Source organism: Wyeomyia smithii, chromosome 2 (assembly GCF_029784165.1).
Source record: "Wyeomyia smithii strain HCP4-BCI-WySm-NY-G18 chromosome 2, ASM2978416v1, whole genome shotgun sequence".
NCBI classification, from domain to species: domain Eukaryota; kingdom Metazoa; phylum Arthropoda; class Insecta; order Diptera; family Culicidae; genus Wyeomyia; species Wyeomyia smithii.
This window is the reverse complement of record NC_073695.1, coordinates 94,482,478-94,499,551: the sequence shown is the minus strand read 5'-3', so window position 1 is coordinate 94,499,551 and position 17,074 is coordinate 94,482,478. Positions and strand designations below refer to the sequence as shown.

The 17,074-nt window shown below is 37.0% G+C and overlaps 1 protein-coding gene across 4 annotated transcripts in view; it reads left to right on the top strand.

Annotated features, from left to right (window-relative positions):
• The first annotated feature begins 506 nt into the window (after positions 1 to 506).
• LOC129725266 (troponin C, isoallergen Bla g 6.0101-like) overlaps positions 507 to 17,074 on the top strand; it is a 54,568-nt gene continuing 38,000 nt past the window's right edge. For 2 of the 4 annotated variants that reach the window (XR_008728041.1, XR_008728043.1), the window contains exon 1: positions 510 to 1,206. Coding sequence is in view for 1 of the 4 variants with exons in the window: in XM_055680861.1 (XP_055536836.1) it covers positions 1,186 to 1,206 (21 nt within the window). In the remaining 3 variants the exon portion in view is untranslated. Of the gene's footprint in view, positions 1,207 to 17,074 lie in introns of all 4 variants that reach the window. The other 2 variants (XM_055680861.1, XR_008728042.1) reach the window with 2 other exon arrangements.

Here is a 17,074-nt window from a genome sequence, read left to right as displayed (position 1 = left end):
GAATTTATATGAGCAGTTGTCCACGGAGAGGAAGGGGGGGGTTCAAAATCATTTAAAATCTGTCCACGTGGTATGTGGATGGCCCCTTATCAAAAAATTTATTTTATTGTATGAGGTTTCCTATTAGAAACACCAACAGGGAGTAACAGAATGAAGCATTAGTTTCCAACAGTAAAAAAAATATTACCAGTCTATAATAATACCACTCTTTGTTACAATTCTAAAGATAATTGGATTTATATTAAATTAAATTTTCATCACCATTTTATCTCCCGAATGCACGCCTCGTTCCCACCCTGGTTCCAGACCAAGCTGCAATCGTAAGCGTGACAATTTTCGCTCTTCCGATCGCTGCCAATAGGAGTACCATCCAGCCGGGAGGAATCCGTCGCGCCACATGGCTAGGGTTTTTCAAAATCGGACGACCGTTCGCAGAAGAGTGCCAACGTCGGCGTCGGCAAACTGTGTCTGTGTGTGGCGCGTTTCATTGCGGAACATTTCGAAGGATCGCGCGCCTGCCGCATTTGTCCGTTGTCACCGATCGTGGCGGAATCGATTTCGCAAAAACTTTTTATATCTCTGCGACGTTTGGGATAGCGGAGCAGTTTCGAGTGTTTTCTTCCTTTTCTCGGAACGTCCAGCGATGCTGGTGGAACATTTCGCTGCGGACGGCGCTCGGTTCGTTTGAGGTTCGGTGTTTGGATTAGCTACCAAGAACCGGTGTTTTGGCGGATACTTCATTTGTTTATCGGGGCTAGAGCATTCGCGGTAAAGTTTTTTTTTTCCAAGAGGAAAATAGTTCGAAAACCAGCAATTGTGGTGTCTGCTGCCGCTGCCGATAGTTGATGGGTCAAATTGTAAATCTGAACCAGCCCAAAATAGACGCGACATTACGATTGATCACGGACATCGTAACGGGTGAGGTGCTGCCGAGACGCGAGGGTGGCGTGGAAAATCGCCAACTGGTGTTTTAGCAATCAATTGTAATTTGCTATTGTGAGAAGAAAGTGATTTTCGGTGACAAAAGGCAGGCTCGCTTGACAGCTGGCAGTTAATCGAATAGTCGCTGGTGCTGGTTCCGCAGCATCGCCAAAAGTGCAGTTGGACAATTGTGCAACCGTCGGCGGCGAAGGAAAGAAAAAGTGATTTAGTTGAATCGGTTGGAAAGTTAACACTAGAAATTTGATGGCAATGGATCCCAAAGCGGTTAGTATGTGGATTTTACATGTGCAATGCCAGAAATACAGGCAGTGAGCTAAGAGAGAGTCGTTATTTTTTGAGCACACATGAAAATAGGCTTCAAAAGTTTCTCAGTATCCAAGCACGGATGTCTTGAGTTTCAATTCCTTGAACATAATTCTTAAAAAATTACATTTGGAGACGAGAAGCAGCAAATGAATAAACAATTTAAACAATAACTCACTAACGATTTCGTTAAACAAAAAGCGTCAGTTGCTTTCATAAGGATTCTAATAATTGAATGAAATTCTGTTGATGAAAAAAGTCTAATACATATGCGGATCCGTCTCTAAAGCTACGATCGACGAAAAAAAATAAATAAGAAACCAAAACACAATAGATAAATATCTATTTTTTTTATTTTCTAACAATACTAAAAATTAAACAACGTTGTATTGTCGACAAAAGGTACTTGTGTCCTGCTTCTTTAACGATATGTAACGATTTTTATACAAACATATAAACATTTTTTATAGAACTTTCAAGACTGTAACTAATACAAAATGTTATTCTTAAAATCTATAATTGTTACGTCAAAGTTGTATGGCTAGCATGCGATATGCTATTACACATACACTACTTTACAATGAGATTTGACTTTACACCAATACATGGATAATATTTTTGAATGTCCCCCTGAAAGTCACAACCACAACAGTGGTTGTGACCAGTAAATCTTCGAGTATGTATTCGAATAATCTGTATTTATTGATAAATAAAATACTGTTTCACGTCAAATGCGTTAATATTTTTTATTTCAATTCAACTATTGTTATTCCATTGCAATGGCGGTCCTAATCCATAATTGTTTGTTTCATTTTGTTCTATTTAATTTTTTTTTTTCAAATACAGTAAACGTTACCATCACTGTATCAGAAGGGAGAAAATGTTTTCACTATCACGTACTGTATTCCGAATTTGATAGGAGATATTTGTAATATGTGTATTGTCTCTACAAAAAAACAAGTTCTTCTGGTTGAGTCAGTGACACTTCTTTTTCTCAATTATTTCTATTGGCTTAGATCTATGCAAGGGCGAAGAAACTAAGATTTTTTTTTAGCTTAGTCATCGCTTTTTCTAGTGTTGAAATGTTACTAATATTATTCAATATAAGCACACCATTATAACACTTCTCGGAAAATTGTTATATACTCGCCCTTGTTGTATTATTTCAATCCAAGTAAAATTAAATTAACTTTTTTCAAAAGAGTATCTACCCACAAACCGTAATGTAATACAGTACCATAGTCACAAATAAAAAATTGATACTCATTCAGTTCTAATGGAATATACGTAACCAAAGTGAGCACTTGGTCCTTAAAGTTAGGTGATCGAAAATTTATTTAATTTTAAGATATGAATGGTAAAATGAACGGTTTCTCCTGCTCTATTCCTATTCTAAGTGATGCACAGTGCATTAAGACATGAACAGGAATAAATTATTCAATTTTTATTTTTGGAACTATTTATGGAAGGAGTTTATTGGTGCCTTGTAATATTAATAATGCATTAATTTTAAAAAATCCAAAATGCAAGTTTTTGTTTATAATATCATAATTAGTAATCATTACAATGTTAACACACCGATATATAACAATTCAGTTTTTTGAAAAGCGAGAACGAACTGTTTGAACAAGAAGAGAGCAAAGTCACTAAAAACTAGAAGTCAAATCGACGCAGATTGTCTTTCTATAGGGTTGAAAATCCGTCGTGAATTTCCAATATTTAAACCACGCCGACAAAAGTGCATTACAGCGTGAAACTAAGTAAACAAAAGTTAAGATCAAAGATGCTGTAAAAATAAAATTTGCCCGATTATGGAAATATTATGAGACAATTAGGGTTATGCGTTGATAATGATGATTAGCCTTCACCGCTAAAATATGCTAAAACAATACTGCCGTGATATGACATTGTGACGTAGATCCAAGTGATCAGTTTTTCAGTACGGCCTAATAAGTAACAACGAAAAGGAAGATACCAAAAGATAGGTCTTTGAATAAAGATCAAATTGGCATGAAAAAAAACCATATTCGAAAAAATGGCGTTTACGTCACTTTCTCATCTCACGGCAGAATATTACTCGGTAGTTTTGATTTTGATCTCGCACAATTTTTAAAGAAATACTGAAATACTAAAAACGTTGCACACATATGATGTGGAAGGAAAAAACAACATAATGAATGCTGCCTAGTTTAGCTTATCTGTGTTTTAGTTTTGATATTCTTATTGTAAATCAGCCGAGTGAATGGAAGGTTACCGAATTTATTTTCGTGTTTGACAGTGTGTGAATTTTCTTTTTTTTTCAAAGCTTCAGATGTTCACTCACATTTCAACTAGGTTTTGAATAAAATCAGCCGTACACCCAAGCGGAAAGCTGTTAAGGTTTGAACCCCTTCTCCTAAGGCCTTTGATCTTTATTTTTTTGTTTAATGTTAGGGTTCAGTATTGCAGTTTACTAGAGTGACTATTGATGAGAAAATTTGACGTTCGAATTTCGTTTATCAGTTGGGTTCAAATGCTCCGCTTCCACGAAAAAAGCCGCCATGCAAAATTTCAGCTCAGCCTCCAAGCAGTCAAAATTTCACTCCTATGATCGATGAAAAAATGTGCGGAAATGGTCGAAATGATATGATGGTAATCGAATTTTTCTAATCAAATGTCATAGCAATGCATAAGCTTTGACAGCTTTAAAGCTCGACTTCCGGAAGTCCGATTTCAAAGGTTAAATTAATCTTTTAGACCTTGGCCAGGGACTTGTAATACATAATTCCCCGTACGTGCGGTAAAAATAACGACCATTCAGATTCAAGTCGGTTACTAGATTGATTTTCTGAAATCTAAACTACTGAAACCCCCGAGAGAAACAATTTTCTTTTCCGATTCTTCTACATGTCGTTATCCAGTCTCATAGTTCTTGGCTTTGAATTTTATCGTTATTTTTTGTTTTTGGTTGCCTACTTATTTTGCTGCCATGCGGTCGTCGTTATTTTTCCCACGGAAAACAAGGTGTCTAGTATCTGCACTTTCTTCTGGTGAAGAAATGCCGTGAAAATATATTATTTCAGCCTATGCAAGAGAAGGTTGCATCGATTGTCTGTCTGTCTGTTGGAATCAAATTTCATGATTATACCTGATTCAGAGAAAGAGTCTGCTGCACGATTGAACTGGAATTTTGCATGAGGCTTTTCTATTAATATTTGTTATTATTTATTATCATTTAATTTATTTAAATTCATCGGACATGATTGTCTGAATGAACACTTAAGTTAAAAGTTAAAATTTATAACACGATCATCAGGGCCGGATTTAGGTGCTGGGGGACCGTGACACAAATTTTCATGAGACCCTCTTTTTCTGAATATTTAGAGATAAGAAAATTTCAAATTGTGAAATGATTTAACGCTCGGTTGGAAGGTGACAAGGTCTTCCGTCTGTCATGTCTGGCCCTGAACTAGGAGTCCCGGGGCATTTGTCTCCATTGCACCCACTTATGTCAGGGCCTGACGATCATGAAATACTCTAGTACTAACATTGAGGTCAAATAAATCGCTAGCGTACCTTACAAACTTCACTCGATTTTTTTCGATTCTGTTAATCCAAACGTTATGGGTGAGACTCCATTATTAACTGCTGTTTCTAGCTTATACCGCATTAAGCTGAAGTACAGTGAAACGTAAACAGCAGGGAATTTAGTGGATAATCGAAAAATAAATCCCTAATTTCTGCAGTCTTTGCTGAAAATATAAGCGTAATGTTCACGAAAGTTCATCTCGAAATCCAACAACACACCGAGATCCTTTAAAGTATTAGGTCTTTCCAATTTGCTAATTCCAGTAAACTTCTGGTCAGACCAGTTTGCAAAAATTTTGAAAAACTGCTGCATCATTCGGCAATCGTTTTGTGTCGTCACCAGTAAATTTTGAAGTCGTCGTCGTCAACTAACTTGCTTCCTTGTGGAACAGCATGACAAACGTCGTTGAAGAGTAATGAGAATAGTGATGGTCCCAAGTTACTGCCTTGAGGTACACCGGAATAGTTGCTGAACGGATTAGATTTCCTATATGATCCTAGCCATCTAACCTTATTATTATCCTAATATGATTCTAGCCATCTACCGACATTCGTCGCCATGCCTAGACGGTACATTTTTGCCAAAAGAATCCGGTGATTCACTTTATCGAATACTGGTTTCAACTCAGTATAGACTGTGTCGACCTGGGCTCTGTTCCATTAACTTCAGATATAAAGAAGTGAACTGCACTGTAAACCATGTTGGTTTTGCGATATATATGATTATGCTACACGAAACAGTTCATTGCTAACGATGATCTCAAACATTGTGGATCTCGCGCTGTTCAATGTATTCGAAGTAGTTTTTTTTCGAACTGAATTTCTATTTTTAACAACGGCTTTTTCCCGTTAACACGCAAGTTCATTAAGCAGACAGTATGTGAGTAGAGGAAGAACGAAATATAAGCGAACTGGAAATATGATACAGATTTGGAAAAATATACCGCATCCCGACGGGACCGTCGGGATGCGGTATATTTTTCCAAATCTGTATCATATTTCCAGTTCGCTTATATTTCGTTCTTCCTCTACTCACATACTGTCTACTTAATGAACTATTCGAAGTAGACTGTCTGACTTGAGACCTACCGCTAAACATCATTCGAAAAATCGATTTCAGCTGAACTGCGCAACCAGGCTTCATCCGTTCTCTTGATTTTTGCTCCCATTTCTTCTGCTACCTGCCAAATGCCTTGGAGAACTAGACTTTCTCTCACACAGAGTGAGTAACCAACCACATTTAGTCGTAGAGTATTTCAGTCGCAGAGTTCATTTTCAGTCATAATCATCACGTGCGTGGGGTAAACAATTGTTTTCTCTCTCAGTTTATTATTATTCTCGCTTATTTTCCGTCGGTCTATTTCCGCCATTGTTGTGGCCAATTACCGACGCCCAGGGAGGCGACTTCACACCCAGGTCCCTAACTCACGACCCGTTTATTGACGGACCGGTGCCAACGGCTTTACTTCCTCATGCGATGTAAGGCGTGATCCCAGAGATTTTTCGCCTCAGAAAATCTCCCGGTGTCGGCTAGGATTGAATCTAGACCAGTAGGGTTGGTTGTGAGTGGATCACGCCACCTCACAACCATCGACACCTTTGTCGGCGGTGGGATTCGAACCCAGGCGTCGAGCGTGGTTGGCGGAGACGTTACCAACCACACTAGGCCCCCGCTATACTCTCTCAGTTTAGGAGGGAGCAGATTTCGTTATCTTCTCTGTTACTAAAAGAACAAAACATTTAGGTTCATATTGAAGCCACATCCTATCCGATTTAGAATTTGCTATTATAGGAAGATTCAGAACTCACCATGGGTGCGTATTCTGCAAAACGTTCCATTTTATACTGTTTTTGCTGCACCCCTGAGCGAAAAGAACGGTAACGTAATTCTCAATTTTCGGCAGAGAAAATTTATTTTACCTATCTTGCGTGTGCTGATGAGCTATTTACAAAAGTTTTACTAGGCTTCTGCTCTAGCACAGGATGATACAAAAGAAACCAAAAAGCCCTCTAAGTTCTGTCAAAGTAAAAGCCCTCTCTGATTCAACAAACTTTTTCATGCACCGGACTGTGTAATATCTGTGACAATCAACATTCGAAATATTAATCATATTCTTAAAACAACGTATGATGAACGATTGCAGATTTATTACATGAAAGGTAAAAGGAATCCGGAATAAATTGAAATTATAACTAGTTCAAAGAAATCCAAAATATACCTTTGAATCAATGCGTGCGTTGCAAGGTAGACGGTATCGCTAATAATAGCAGAAAAACACTTAATCCTTTAAGTTGTTCTCTCTCTCTCTCTCTCTCTCTCTCTCTCTCTCTCTTCTATATTTTTCCTCGCTCATATCCCTACTACAATGCAACTCGTATTGAGAGTGAGAGATGTGAGCGCGCTAAACCATTATTTTTTAATCCCGTTTTGTTACCTTATAGTCGTATGTGTTATCGGCAGAGTTCGATTCGATTCGCTCTACTGTTTTTGATTCACTTAAAACATTGAAGTTTAGTTTTTCGCATAAATGAATTACTTCATCTAAAACTACCGTGGAATGGGGTAAAATTGATCACCTGGAAATTCGTGATCAAAAATTCTAATCAAAAGATACTGATCTTACAAAACTAGGTAATGTTTACGAGTCCCAAATGCAACTTTTGCATGATTCACACACCTGTCAAAGTTAACCCTTGCATGCCAGCTGCAATTTAACATATTTTCAGAAAATTCTTCTGACTCAGTCAAAACTCAATCAAATTTGATCGAACAGGTTTCTAAATAACAAAAAAATTTACTTCAAATAATCTTAATTAGAGGTTAATTACGTTAAATTTGGAGATGTGAGTAAAGTTTGATAAAAGCTCAGGAAATTTTATTTTCAACAATGATTTTTCCATACCATCAAAGTAATACTGATGAATTAACAGAAAACCTCAAAGATTTCAATTTCAGAGCTAGTTTTTAAGCTTTTGCAACAAACCAAATTGAAATCGATCTAACAATGATCAAATGAGAGCAAATTTAGCAAACTGCAGCTCGTGAACCAAAATGAATAAACTTTAACTAGAAATATCGTTATTTTCGTTTCCAAACAACCTGTGATTGATATTTTTCAGTCCAGAAATCATCATTTATCATAAACATAAAGAAAAAAGCACATATCCAATAGAATGTAGGGATTTCAGGGGTGATCAATTTTACCTCGATTTATCTCATATTACCTCATAGAATTCTCGAATTTATTTCATGAAGTAGACTACAGAAATTTCACCAATAGCCATAGAGGTTTTTTAGAGCACATGCCAGTACTTGTTTTAAATATATACAATATTTGGGAAAAATGTACATGAAGCTAATTAATTGGAAAATATTATAAAAATTGATCAACATCACCCCGTTCCATGGTATTGTTTTTAAACTAAAAATAGATTTCAACTTCAACTCCTCATTAAGATATTTCATGCTGCCTGAGAAAACATTCACAAAACACATCTTCGACGCTTACGATGATTGGGTACCCACCCTTCCTAGTTTTGCCATTGCCTTCAAATAATCCTGTTTTCATCGTACTAGAAGTAACAAATAACGTGGGAATTTTGAACGCTTACGATTAACGAGAGCTTCGGGATCAATATTAGAATAAAATTTCAAACAAATTTTGGATTTTCTTCGACACAGCATATTGATCGAGATTGTGTTGCTAGAACAAATTTAAAGAGAATATTTTCTAGTTGCAAAACGCACGTTAACCTTTCTCTATTCAAGTGAAAATTGCAAAATCTTTATTTCTAATTTTATCGCTTGTAAATTACTTCAAACGGCAGGATAATGAAGAAGGTCTTTACTAGGCGTCGTGCACAAATTACGTAACGCTAAAAATCTAAATTTCAGACCCCCTACAACCCCCTCCCCCTATGTAACGATAGGTAGCGTACGATATGACTCCCCCCCTAAAATTACGCAACGCTGAACAGCCTGACCCCCCTCCAAAATTTTCAATTTCAAGCAAACATCACAGTTACGTAACTGTTCTACTACCCCCCTCCCCCTACGTAACGATAAGTAACGCAGACTTAATCCCCCTCCCCCCCATTCATGCGTTACGTAATTTGTGTACGACGCCCTATTAGTTCATAGTTATTAAAGAAAATGAAATAAGTATAGTTTCACAAGCTTTCTGATCAAAACGCAAATGGGTTGACAAAGATGGAACTGTTAGAATGATTTTTTACAATAAAATTCTGAAGCTCTGTTTAACTGATTTCTATTTAACTTCCTGTTGAAGTAAATAAGATGAAGAGCAGAAAATTATAATCAGAATCAATAGATGATTTTTGACAACTTACTAAAAGGAAAACGGCTGTTTAAAACATGACAACTGACATAGATTCCCAAAAATTGGTAAAATACTCTATTTACATATGTCTTCAGTTCAAATATGTTTCATAGCTGATCGAAGCCTGGCTAACACATCCTTTTTTTTGTTTGCCTTCATTCATGAGACTCACTTCATCGTCACCAGAGCTGAAATAACCTTGAATGTAATTGGTTATTAGTAACATAATAATGCAATTTTTTTATGTTTCTATGATTCCGCATAACCCCCGGATGTTTGCCCTGCTAATAGATAAACACTAAACAGCCAATGAATGTCTCGAAAAAATTAGCCTCTTGTAAAAATATACTTGACGAAGCATCATCTTTCAATGGATACGTATCCAAATTTGAAAGCAATCGGTCGAATGCGTCATGAGTTACAGCATGAAAAGTGAAGCAACTTCTGTTATGAAAAAATGGAAAAATCCGAGTTTCGTGCATTGATACAGTATTGCTTGTTGATGTAAAAAAACAGTGCAAGCCAAATCTTGGCTTGACAAACGTTATCCGGGCTCTGTTCCAGCTTTTGCAACTGTGGAACATTGGTTTCGTCAATTTCGAACTGGTCGTGTGGGCACAGTTGATGCTGACCAAGTAACACACGTTGTTGTAGAGCAGTTGAGGTATCTTCTCCAATACAACCTTCAGTCAAAGATTTCAGTTGACATTACCGTTTCCATGACATCTCTATCACAAGAAAAGCGCAAAAATTGAAGGCTACTAGAACAAGTGCTGGTACTATATGAAGTATTATATAACTTCACGAAAGCAAGCCAGCTTCCCAAGTCACACACAAAACATGTTAGAAAATAAGTAACAACGAAAGTAGTCATATAATTGTACTACAAGCGCAATTGAAAACTTGTGTTATTATATTGTGTTTGAAGTTGTTTTTTATCAGTAATACAACCGCATTTCGAAAACAAGCTCGTTTTTTCTTGTTTTGGAGATGTTTTTAATAACATGAGTTTAAGAATGACAATCACTATCACTTGGTCTTTTCATAAGACATTACACAGTCTAATAACAACACTACGTACCTGTAAAATGCTTTTCCTTAGTACAGTAGTCGTAGCATTTAACACCTAACTTAAAATTACTTGATCAAATTATTATTGAAATTATATGAACGATTTCTATATTTATTCGGAGCGGTTTTGACGCGCCATCAAAAGATAAACAAAACCCTTGCAGTGTAACCAATATCACTTCGGATTTTTGTTATTGTATATCTAACAACGTTTTCTAGTTTTGTTAGATTTTATATTCAGATAACGTTGAAACTATGCGAAAACAATTTCAATGTTCAAGCGAAAGAAACAACTCTTTTTGAATGGTTGAATATTATTTCTTGTCATCAATTTATAATCAATCAAAACTGCCACTGAAAAAAGAAATTGCCGATCTAGTTGCACTGCGCAGACATAACACATTTGCGCATGCGCTGGTTAACAGTTGTCATAGCAACAGATTTGCGCATTGCCGTATTAGTACTCGAGATGTATTTTGCCACTTAATTATATCAAGTTGGCTTACTTTCATGCAGTTATCGGTACTTGTTCTACTAGCCTTCATGTTTTGCGCTTTTCTGGTGATATTGATGTCATGGAATAGGTAACGTCAACTATTCAATACCAACGTGTGTTACTTGGGTTGTTATACTGAAGCTGCAAAATAATCTCGAGTACCAGTACGGTAAAAATACGTCAAAAATAGGTTATTTTCAAGTTGTAATTGCAAACTAATCGAAACATCCTTAACCCAAAACTTCAAAATGAAAATATTGCAGAGCAACGCTGATTTGTATTAGGAACTATAGAGGAAAAATATTAGTGACCATGGCGTTTCGAATAATCACCAAAAAATAAGAAACAACATTAGATCAACTATCTGATGCTTTTAATACGAAGTTTTACGTGCGCGTCAAATTTCATGGTGAAACATTGCGTTTTATTTCTGAAAAAAATATGCGCCATTCATTGGATATTGTTTTATATTTGTCAATCAGTGGAAAATAGATTATGAATTACAGAATGTTCATTGATTCATTTCGATTTCGATTTCGATTCGTAGTTCGTAAACAACCATCTGGCATCTCTCTCTCACTTGCGTAGTAAATCGCAATGTTGTTTCTTTTTTCTAGGTAGCTACGATCCTACCGGTGTTTAATCCTCCTTATGTTAGTCCGTGCGACGCAGCGCGAATCAATACCACGGTTCAAAGCAAAAGCGGTAATTTGAAGATAAGTATCGGTGGTGATGTTGGTGATATTTTGTGTAAACATTATTGGAGAGCTGGTTTTTTACGTACAACTTGATGTTACAAATATAAATACCAGGCGATTATTATGGGTCTCTGTGTTGATGGCCTGCGGTAGTTGAGTTGTTGGTAGGATGCCTAATATGTTGCTCAAGGTTTGTTAAGTTTACGAAACAGGCGAAGTCGAAATGTTGTGTTGTGGAGTTGTGCTTTTTTGATTTTTCGAGCTTTTGAGCAGATGTTTTATATATTTATATACTATGTCCTGATTATGACTAGTTTGGTATTTAAGCACCAAATTTGCGTTTATATTCTGGCGTCGTGCACATAGAATCGCGGTGATGGACAAGGAGAAAGTACTTTGTGAGCAAATTTAATGGTTTATGTTGATACACAAAAAAATGTGCTATTTTGGCGGAGTTTTACCTGAGCGGCCTCATTTTTTGTTTAACTAGGAGAGGTTTGTTTTCGGATCTTGAATAGATTTTTTATATCTTTGGCTGAAATAATTAAATAAATTTAAAAATTATTCAATAAAAAAAGCTAGTTTCCTGGAATCCTATGTTGTTATTATATTTTTACGATTCAAATTACTAAATTTAGACATAGTTGTGTAGGTATTTTGTCAAGCTTCATTTCATGATTTTTAGGTTTTTAAGCAAATATTGATTTTTAAGTGACTGTTGAGTTTGACTTTCGATGATTGTTTAGTCAGCCTGAAATAACCATGATTGGTTTGTCTTGTAAATAATTTTAAGACTTTTGATTATTATGTACATCTACACCGGATGTTTGCACTTAATGTTTTAGATGCACCAAGCTTTGCCATTTTTAAATCTTTCCAAGTGCATCACATCCATTATAAGGTAATGAATAACTCAACTTAGTAATGAGCCAACATTACACATAGTATACCTCGAATCCGTCATCTACCGCGGTTTTGCACGGTCAGGCTTCAAGTAGGGTTCTATCAGCCAAACATGTTCTCACCTCGAGAGCAATGATGTGGTTTGTGGAAGCTGGGAGTATGGTGCAGTGATAATACATGTAATCTTATGTTTCACTTTTTCGATTTTTCTAGCTTTTGGGCTGTTTATGTTTTGTATACTATGTTCCAACCAGGACTAGGTCGGCATTTTGTTAACAAACTTAAGACTATATATTGGTCAATATGGAAATTTGCATTTTTAAATTATTTGTATGGCTTTGTATGCATGAAACTTTGCCAATTTTTCTATTTAATAGGCAACATTCGCATCGACAACTAAGAGAGAATCGGCGTGAAATGTCGTGTCCCCGAGTGTCTGCGTCGGTAGGAGGAAATAGAGAGGTCCTGCATAGTGCTTCAATGTAAACCGCGTTTTCGGCTCGGAAAAATTTTACTTAAATGAACGTTTTCGGAATATAATGATTTCGAGGGGTATACCCAGATACTTGTTCATGTCTCACTGTGACTGTTTAACCGAAGATTTGATCCGGCCGATAAATATCGCGATTAACGAACACGCGATGTATACCTTCCAAAGAATCGCGTCGGCCGACGTGCATTCGTTTCTTCGAAAGTATTCGGGATTGCCAAATAGCTGATTGGCTACATCGCGTGCGTAGTACGAAGAGGATCGCGACGTTTGGCAAGAAAAATAGTCATGATTAGTTTTCGTAATAAGCGCGCAACATTGTTATATTCTGTTTTTCAGGTGTGTTTTTCGCGGGATCCTATCGTTTTTTTAGAGCAGACAAAGTGTGAACGAGAAACGTCGTTGATTGATCTGTTAGGAAGATAATGTCCGGTTGACCGAACGCCTAGAGACTCCGCGTCAATATCTTCATGAGGTCGATAGGTCAACAACGCGCAATTGATTTCGGTGTAAAGAGGATCACCTTACGAGGAGATATCATATCATTTGAAATTGTTCAATTTGATCAAAGGTTCAGTACCTATTGTTGCGGTGTTACATTGTCAAACTTGATAGGTTCGAATCGCATTATGAATACCGGGGCGGATATAATGAACCTGTTCGCGCGATACTTGTTCTAAAGAACCCGACACTCGAAACCAGTGCATCGTTTACCAAAACGAACCCTGCTGTGTACCTTGCCCTTTTTCCAACATCCCAGTGATTTCTCGTGGAAGTGCAGAGGTGTTCTCGGCTTCCAATAAGCGAGTATCACGTCAACATTTTCCTATACCAATTCCTTCTTTGACCTGCATTCGGACGCGGCCGGCGCTGGTATTGCCTATTATAAAGATTAAGGTCACCAGTTTTTACACATTGAGGATGCATGTTGGTCCCAAGCATCATCTTTTGGTTCTCTGTGTAATTACAGCTGATCTGGCAATAACGGAGTAGCAACCGCGGGCGGTCAATCATGCTCATGCTCATGCTCATGCTCATGTTGTTTCTTTTTTCTAGGTAGATCTGTACTGGCCCAGTGGAATAAAGAAATTCGCACATTCGTGTGTCCAGAATTCGCCACACGAAGCGCAAATGTGTTGCAATGACAACATTTGCCCAGCGCATGCGTAAATGTGTTGTTATGCGCAGTGCAACTAGATCGACTATCGTTTTTGTCAGTAGCACTTTTAATTAATTATAGATTGAAGATAAAAATCAATGCTCAACCTTTCAACATAATTTCTTTCTGTCGCTTGAATATTGACATTGTTTTCGTAAACGTTGAATATTAAAATTGTTTTCGTATAACGTTATCTAGACAAAAAAAATTAAAACTAGAAAACGTTGTTAGATATACGGTAACAAAAAATGGAGTGATATTGGTTGCACTATAAGCGATTTGTTTACCTTTTTATAGCTCATTTTGACCCACCTCGAATAGTTTTTTTGAAATCGTTTAAATCATTTCAATAACAGTTTGATCAAGTGGCTGTTGAATACTAAGACCAATCATGAGAAAAGCACTTTACAGGTACGTAGTATTGTTAATTGGCGTGTAGGATTGAACTGGCGCGGCTGCCCCGGATGGGCATTTCATACACAGTTTTTCTAATAGTGCAAACATCTGGAAGACAAGTGCCATTTGTGTCATAGTTATTATTTGTTCAACTCATGTTATTGAAAATCATCTCCAAAACCAGGAAAAAATGAGTTTGTTTTCGAAGTGTGATTAAATTACTGTTGAAAAACAACTTCTCACAAATATATTATTTTAAGTTGTTTTCTGTACTGTTTTGATAACATCATAAACACAAGTTACAGACAAGCAGTGGCAGTTTATACTCAATAACAACACATGTTTTCATTTGCACTTATAGCACTCTTATATGACTACTGTCTTTGTGAATTTTTTTCTAACATGTTTTTTGTGGTACTTGGATGAGCGCAGTAGACGTTCAAAAGAAACTATTACTCCAGAAAACATATAAAAAAAATCCAAAAAATAATTTCAAATGACCGTTAAATGAAGTTGAGTGAGATAGCTGAGAGGGTCAGCAAAACGGAGAGCAAGCGACGAGTCGAATCCAAAGCGTGGAAAGAGACAAGGTTATGGCGTCAGTATTTTGGGATGCGCATGGAATAATTTTCATTGACTCTCTCTTAAAGGGACATACGATCAACAGCGACTATTATGTATGTACCGTGTCGCAAATCAATAAAAACGATGGCAAAACTGCATGAATTGGCTTCCAATTACTTCCGCATCCACCGTGTTTTCCAAATCTGGCCCTCAACGATCATTTTCTGTTCAAAGACCTGAAGAGAATGGTCGTTGGCAAGAAATTCAAACCGATGATGAGGAACTGAGGCCTATTTTGAGGAAAATTCGAAAGAGTACTATAAAAATGATATCGAAAAGTTGCAAGATCACTATAATCGCTGTAGAACCCTCGAAGGCAACTATGTTCAGGGTGGCCACCCAACCGGGAAAACCGGGAGAACCGGGAAAAAACCTGGAATCGTTTGGAACCGGGAAAAACCGGGAAAAAACCGGGAATTTCACTGAACATTACAAGCCGGGGTGAGATTGTGCCAGTGGGGGTGGGATTGTGCCATACAAACCATTTTTTGTCAGCCATCTCATGGCGATCACAAGACCAAAATTTCTTAAGTTAGTTTCCTCGAATACTTAACCAAAAAAAGACTAGTCCTGTGACCCGGAAAAGATGGCTGACATATCTTACAGTGCATAAAACAGTTTTTGTTTTTATTCATCTCTCTTGGAAGCTAACTTGACCAAGGTAAGCTCGCCGGAAGTAGCATTCAAATGGCTCGAATTTTGCCTAGAGCAAATGGTTCACAACGATAATCTCGCGGGAACTGTAGTTTATAGATGTCGCCATGAATACTCACAACTATTGAGTATGCATTCGACGAAGACATTGCTGACTTCCTACCTTGAAACTTTTTGTAGAGATCTCATAGCTGCTTTAGGCAAGAAACTTCCTAACTTTACACTGGGGTCGCTTTTTACGCGGTTGGTTGTATCGCATTTAAAAGATTAGATTAGGTATAGTCATACTAAACTTATTTGATACCGCGTGCAAAGAATCTTCCGAATCGAGCAAAAATAATCCGCGTTATTGTAAAAATATCACGTTCAACAAAACGCATAAAAAACAACCCGCGTAAAAAGCGACCCCAGTGTACTATGTTTATTAAGAAGATTCTGATTCTATCGCATGGCAATGCCACGTTAGAGCCAGGTTTCTCCGTGAACAAGGAGTGCGTAGTCATAAATTTGGAAAAAGACAGACTTGTAGCGCAGCGCTTGGTGTACGATACAGTACAGGTTGCCGGAGGAGGACACGAAATTGATATTGATGAGGAGATGCGTGAGCTGCTGAAGTAACGTGTTTTAAGTGTTATGAAAATACTCTTTTATATAATACTCTTTTATATATTACTCTTTTATATATTGAATCTTATCTGGTTTAAGTAAAAACGATTCCTTCAAACTTAATTTGGCCTAGAATCCCTCGGTAATGAGTATTAAATGCGTTTTTTATAAGATACTTGTAGACATCTCCTCTCGGAAAGGTGACATCCGTCGCATTTTTCGATTTTTTGCGAGTATATCTCTTGATTCCAATAAGGCTGAACACGTAAAAAGTGACTTAGAGCATATTGAGATGTAAATCGAAAGTGACGCTTTATTATTCCTTAACTGCATGGAAAACTACAGAATTCAAAAGTACAATTAACCAGGAACAATATTTGAACGAACCGGGAAAAACCGGGTTTTGAGTGGCCACCCTCTATGTTGAATAATAAAATTGAATTTTGCGAAAAAATATTTTTTTTTTTACTCTTTTGACGGAATAAATCTAGATAAACATTTCAAAAGGTCCTATCTGCTTTCATAGTTTTTCCGGAGCGTCGTTTCATTTTGGTAGTGGTTCAGCTTTAGTAACTCTCCCAAGCGTGGTTTTCATTCAGAAGGCTAGCGTGATCCCTCCGCTATCAACTTGTGCAAATAACTCGTTATAAAAGATGTTTAATAAGTTGTGGTGATTGAATGAAAGCGATCAATAAAAAAATCGATCAAAACAGATAGGACCTTTTGAAATGTTTTGCTAGAAATAAATAAATTGGCCCAAATAGGTCCAATCAGAATGGGAAGTCTTAAATTTTTGAAACCCGTTTTTCTCGAAACTATGACTAA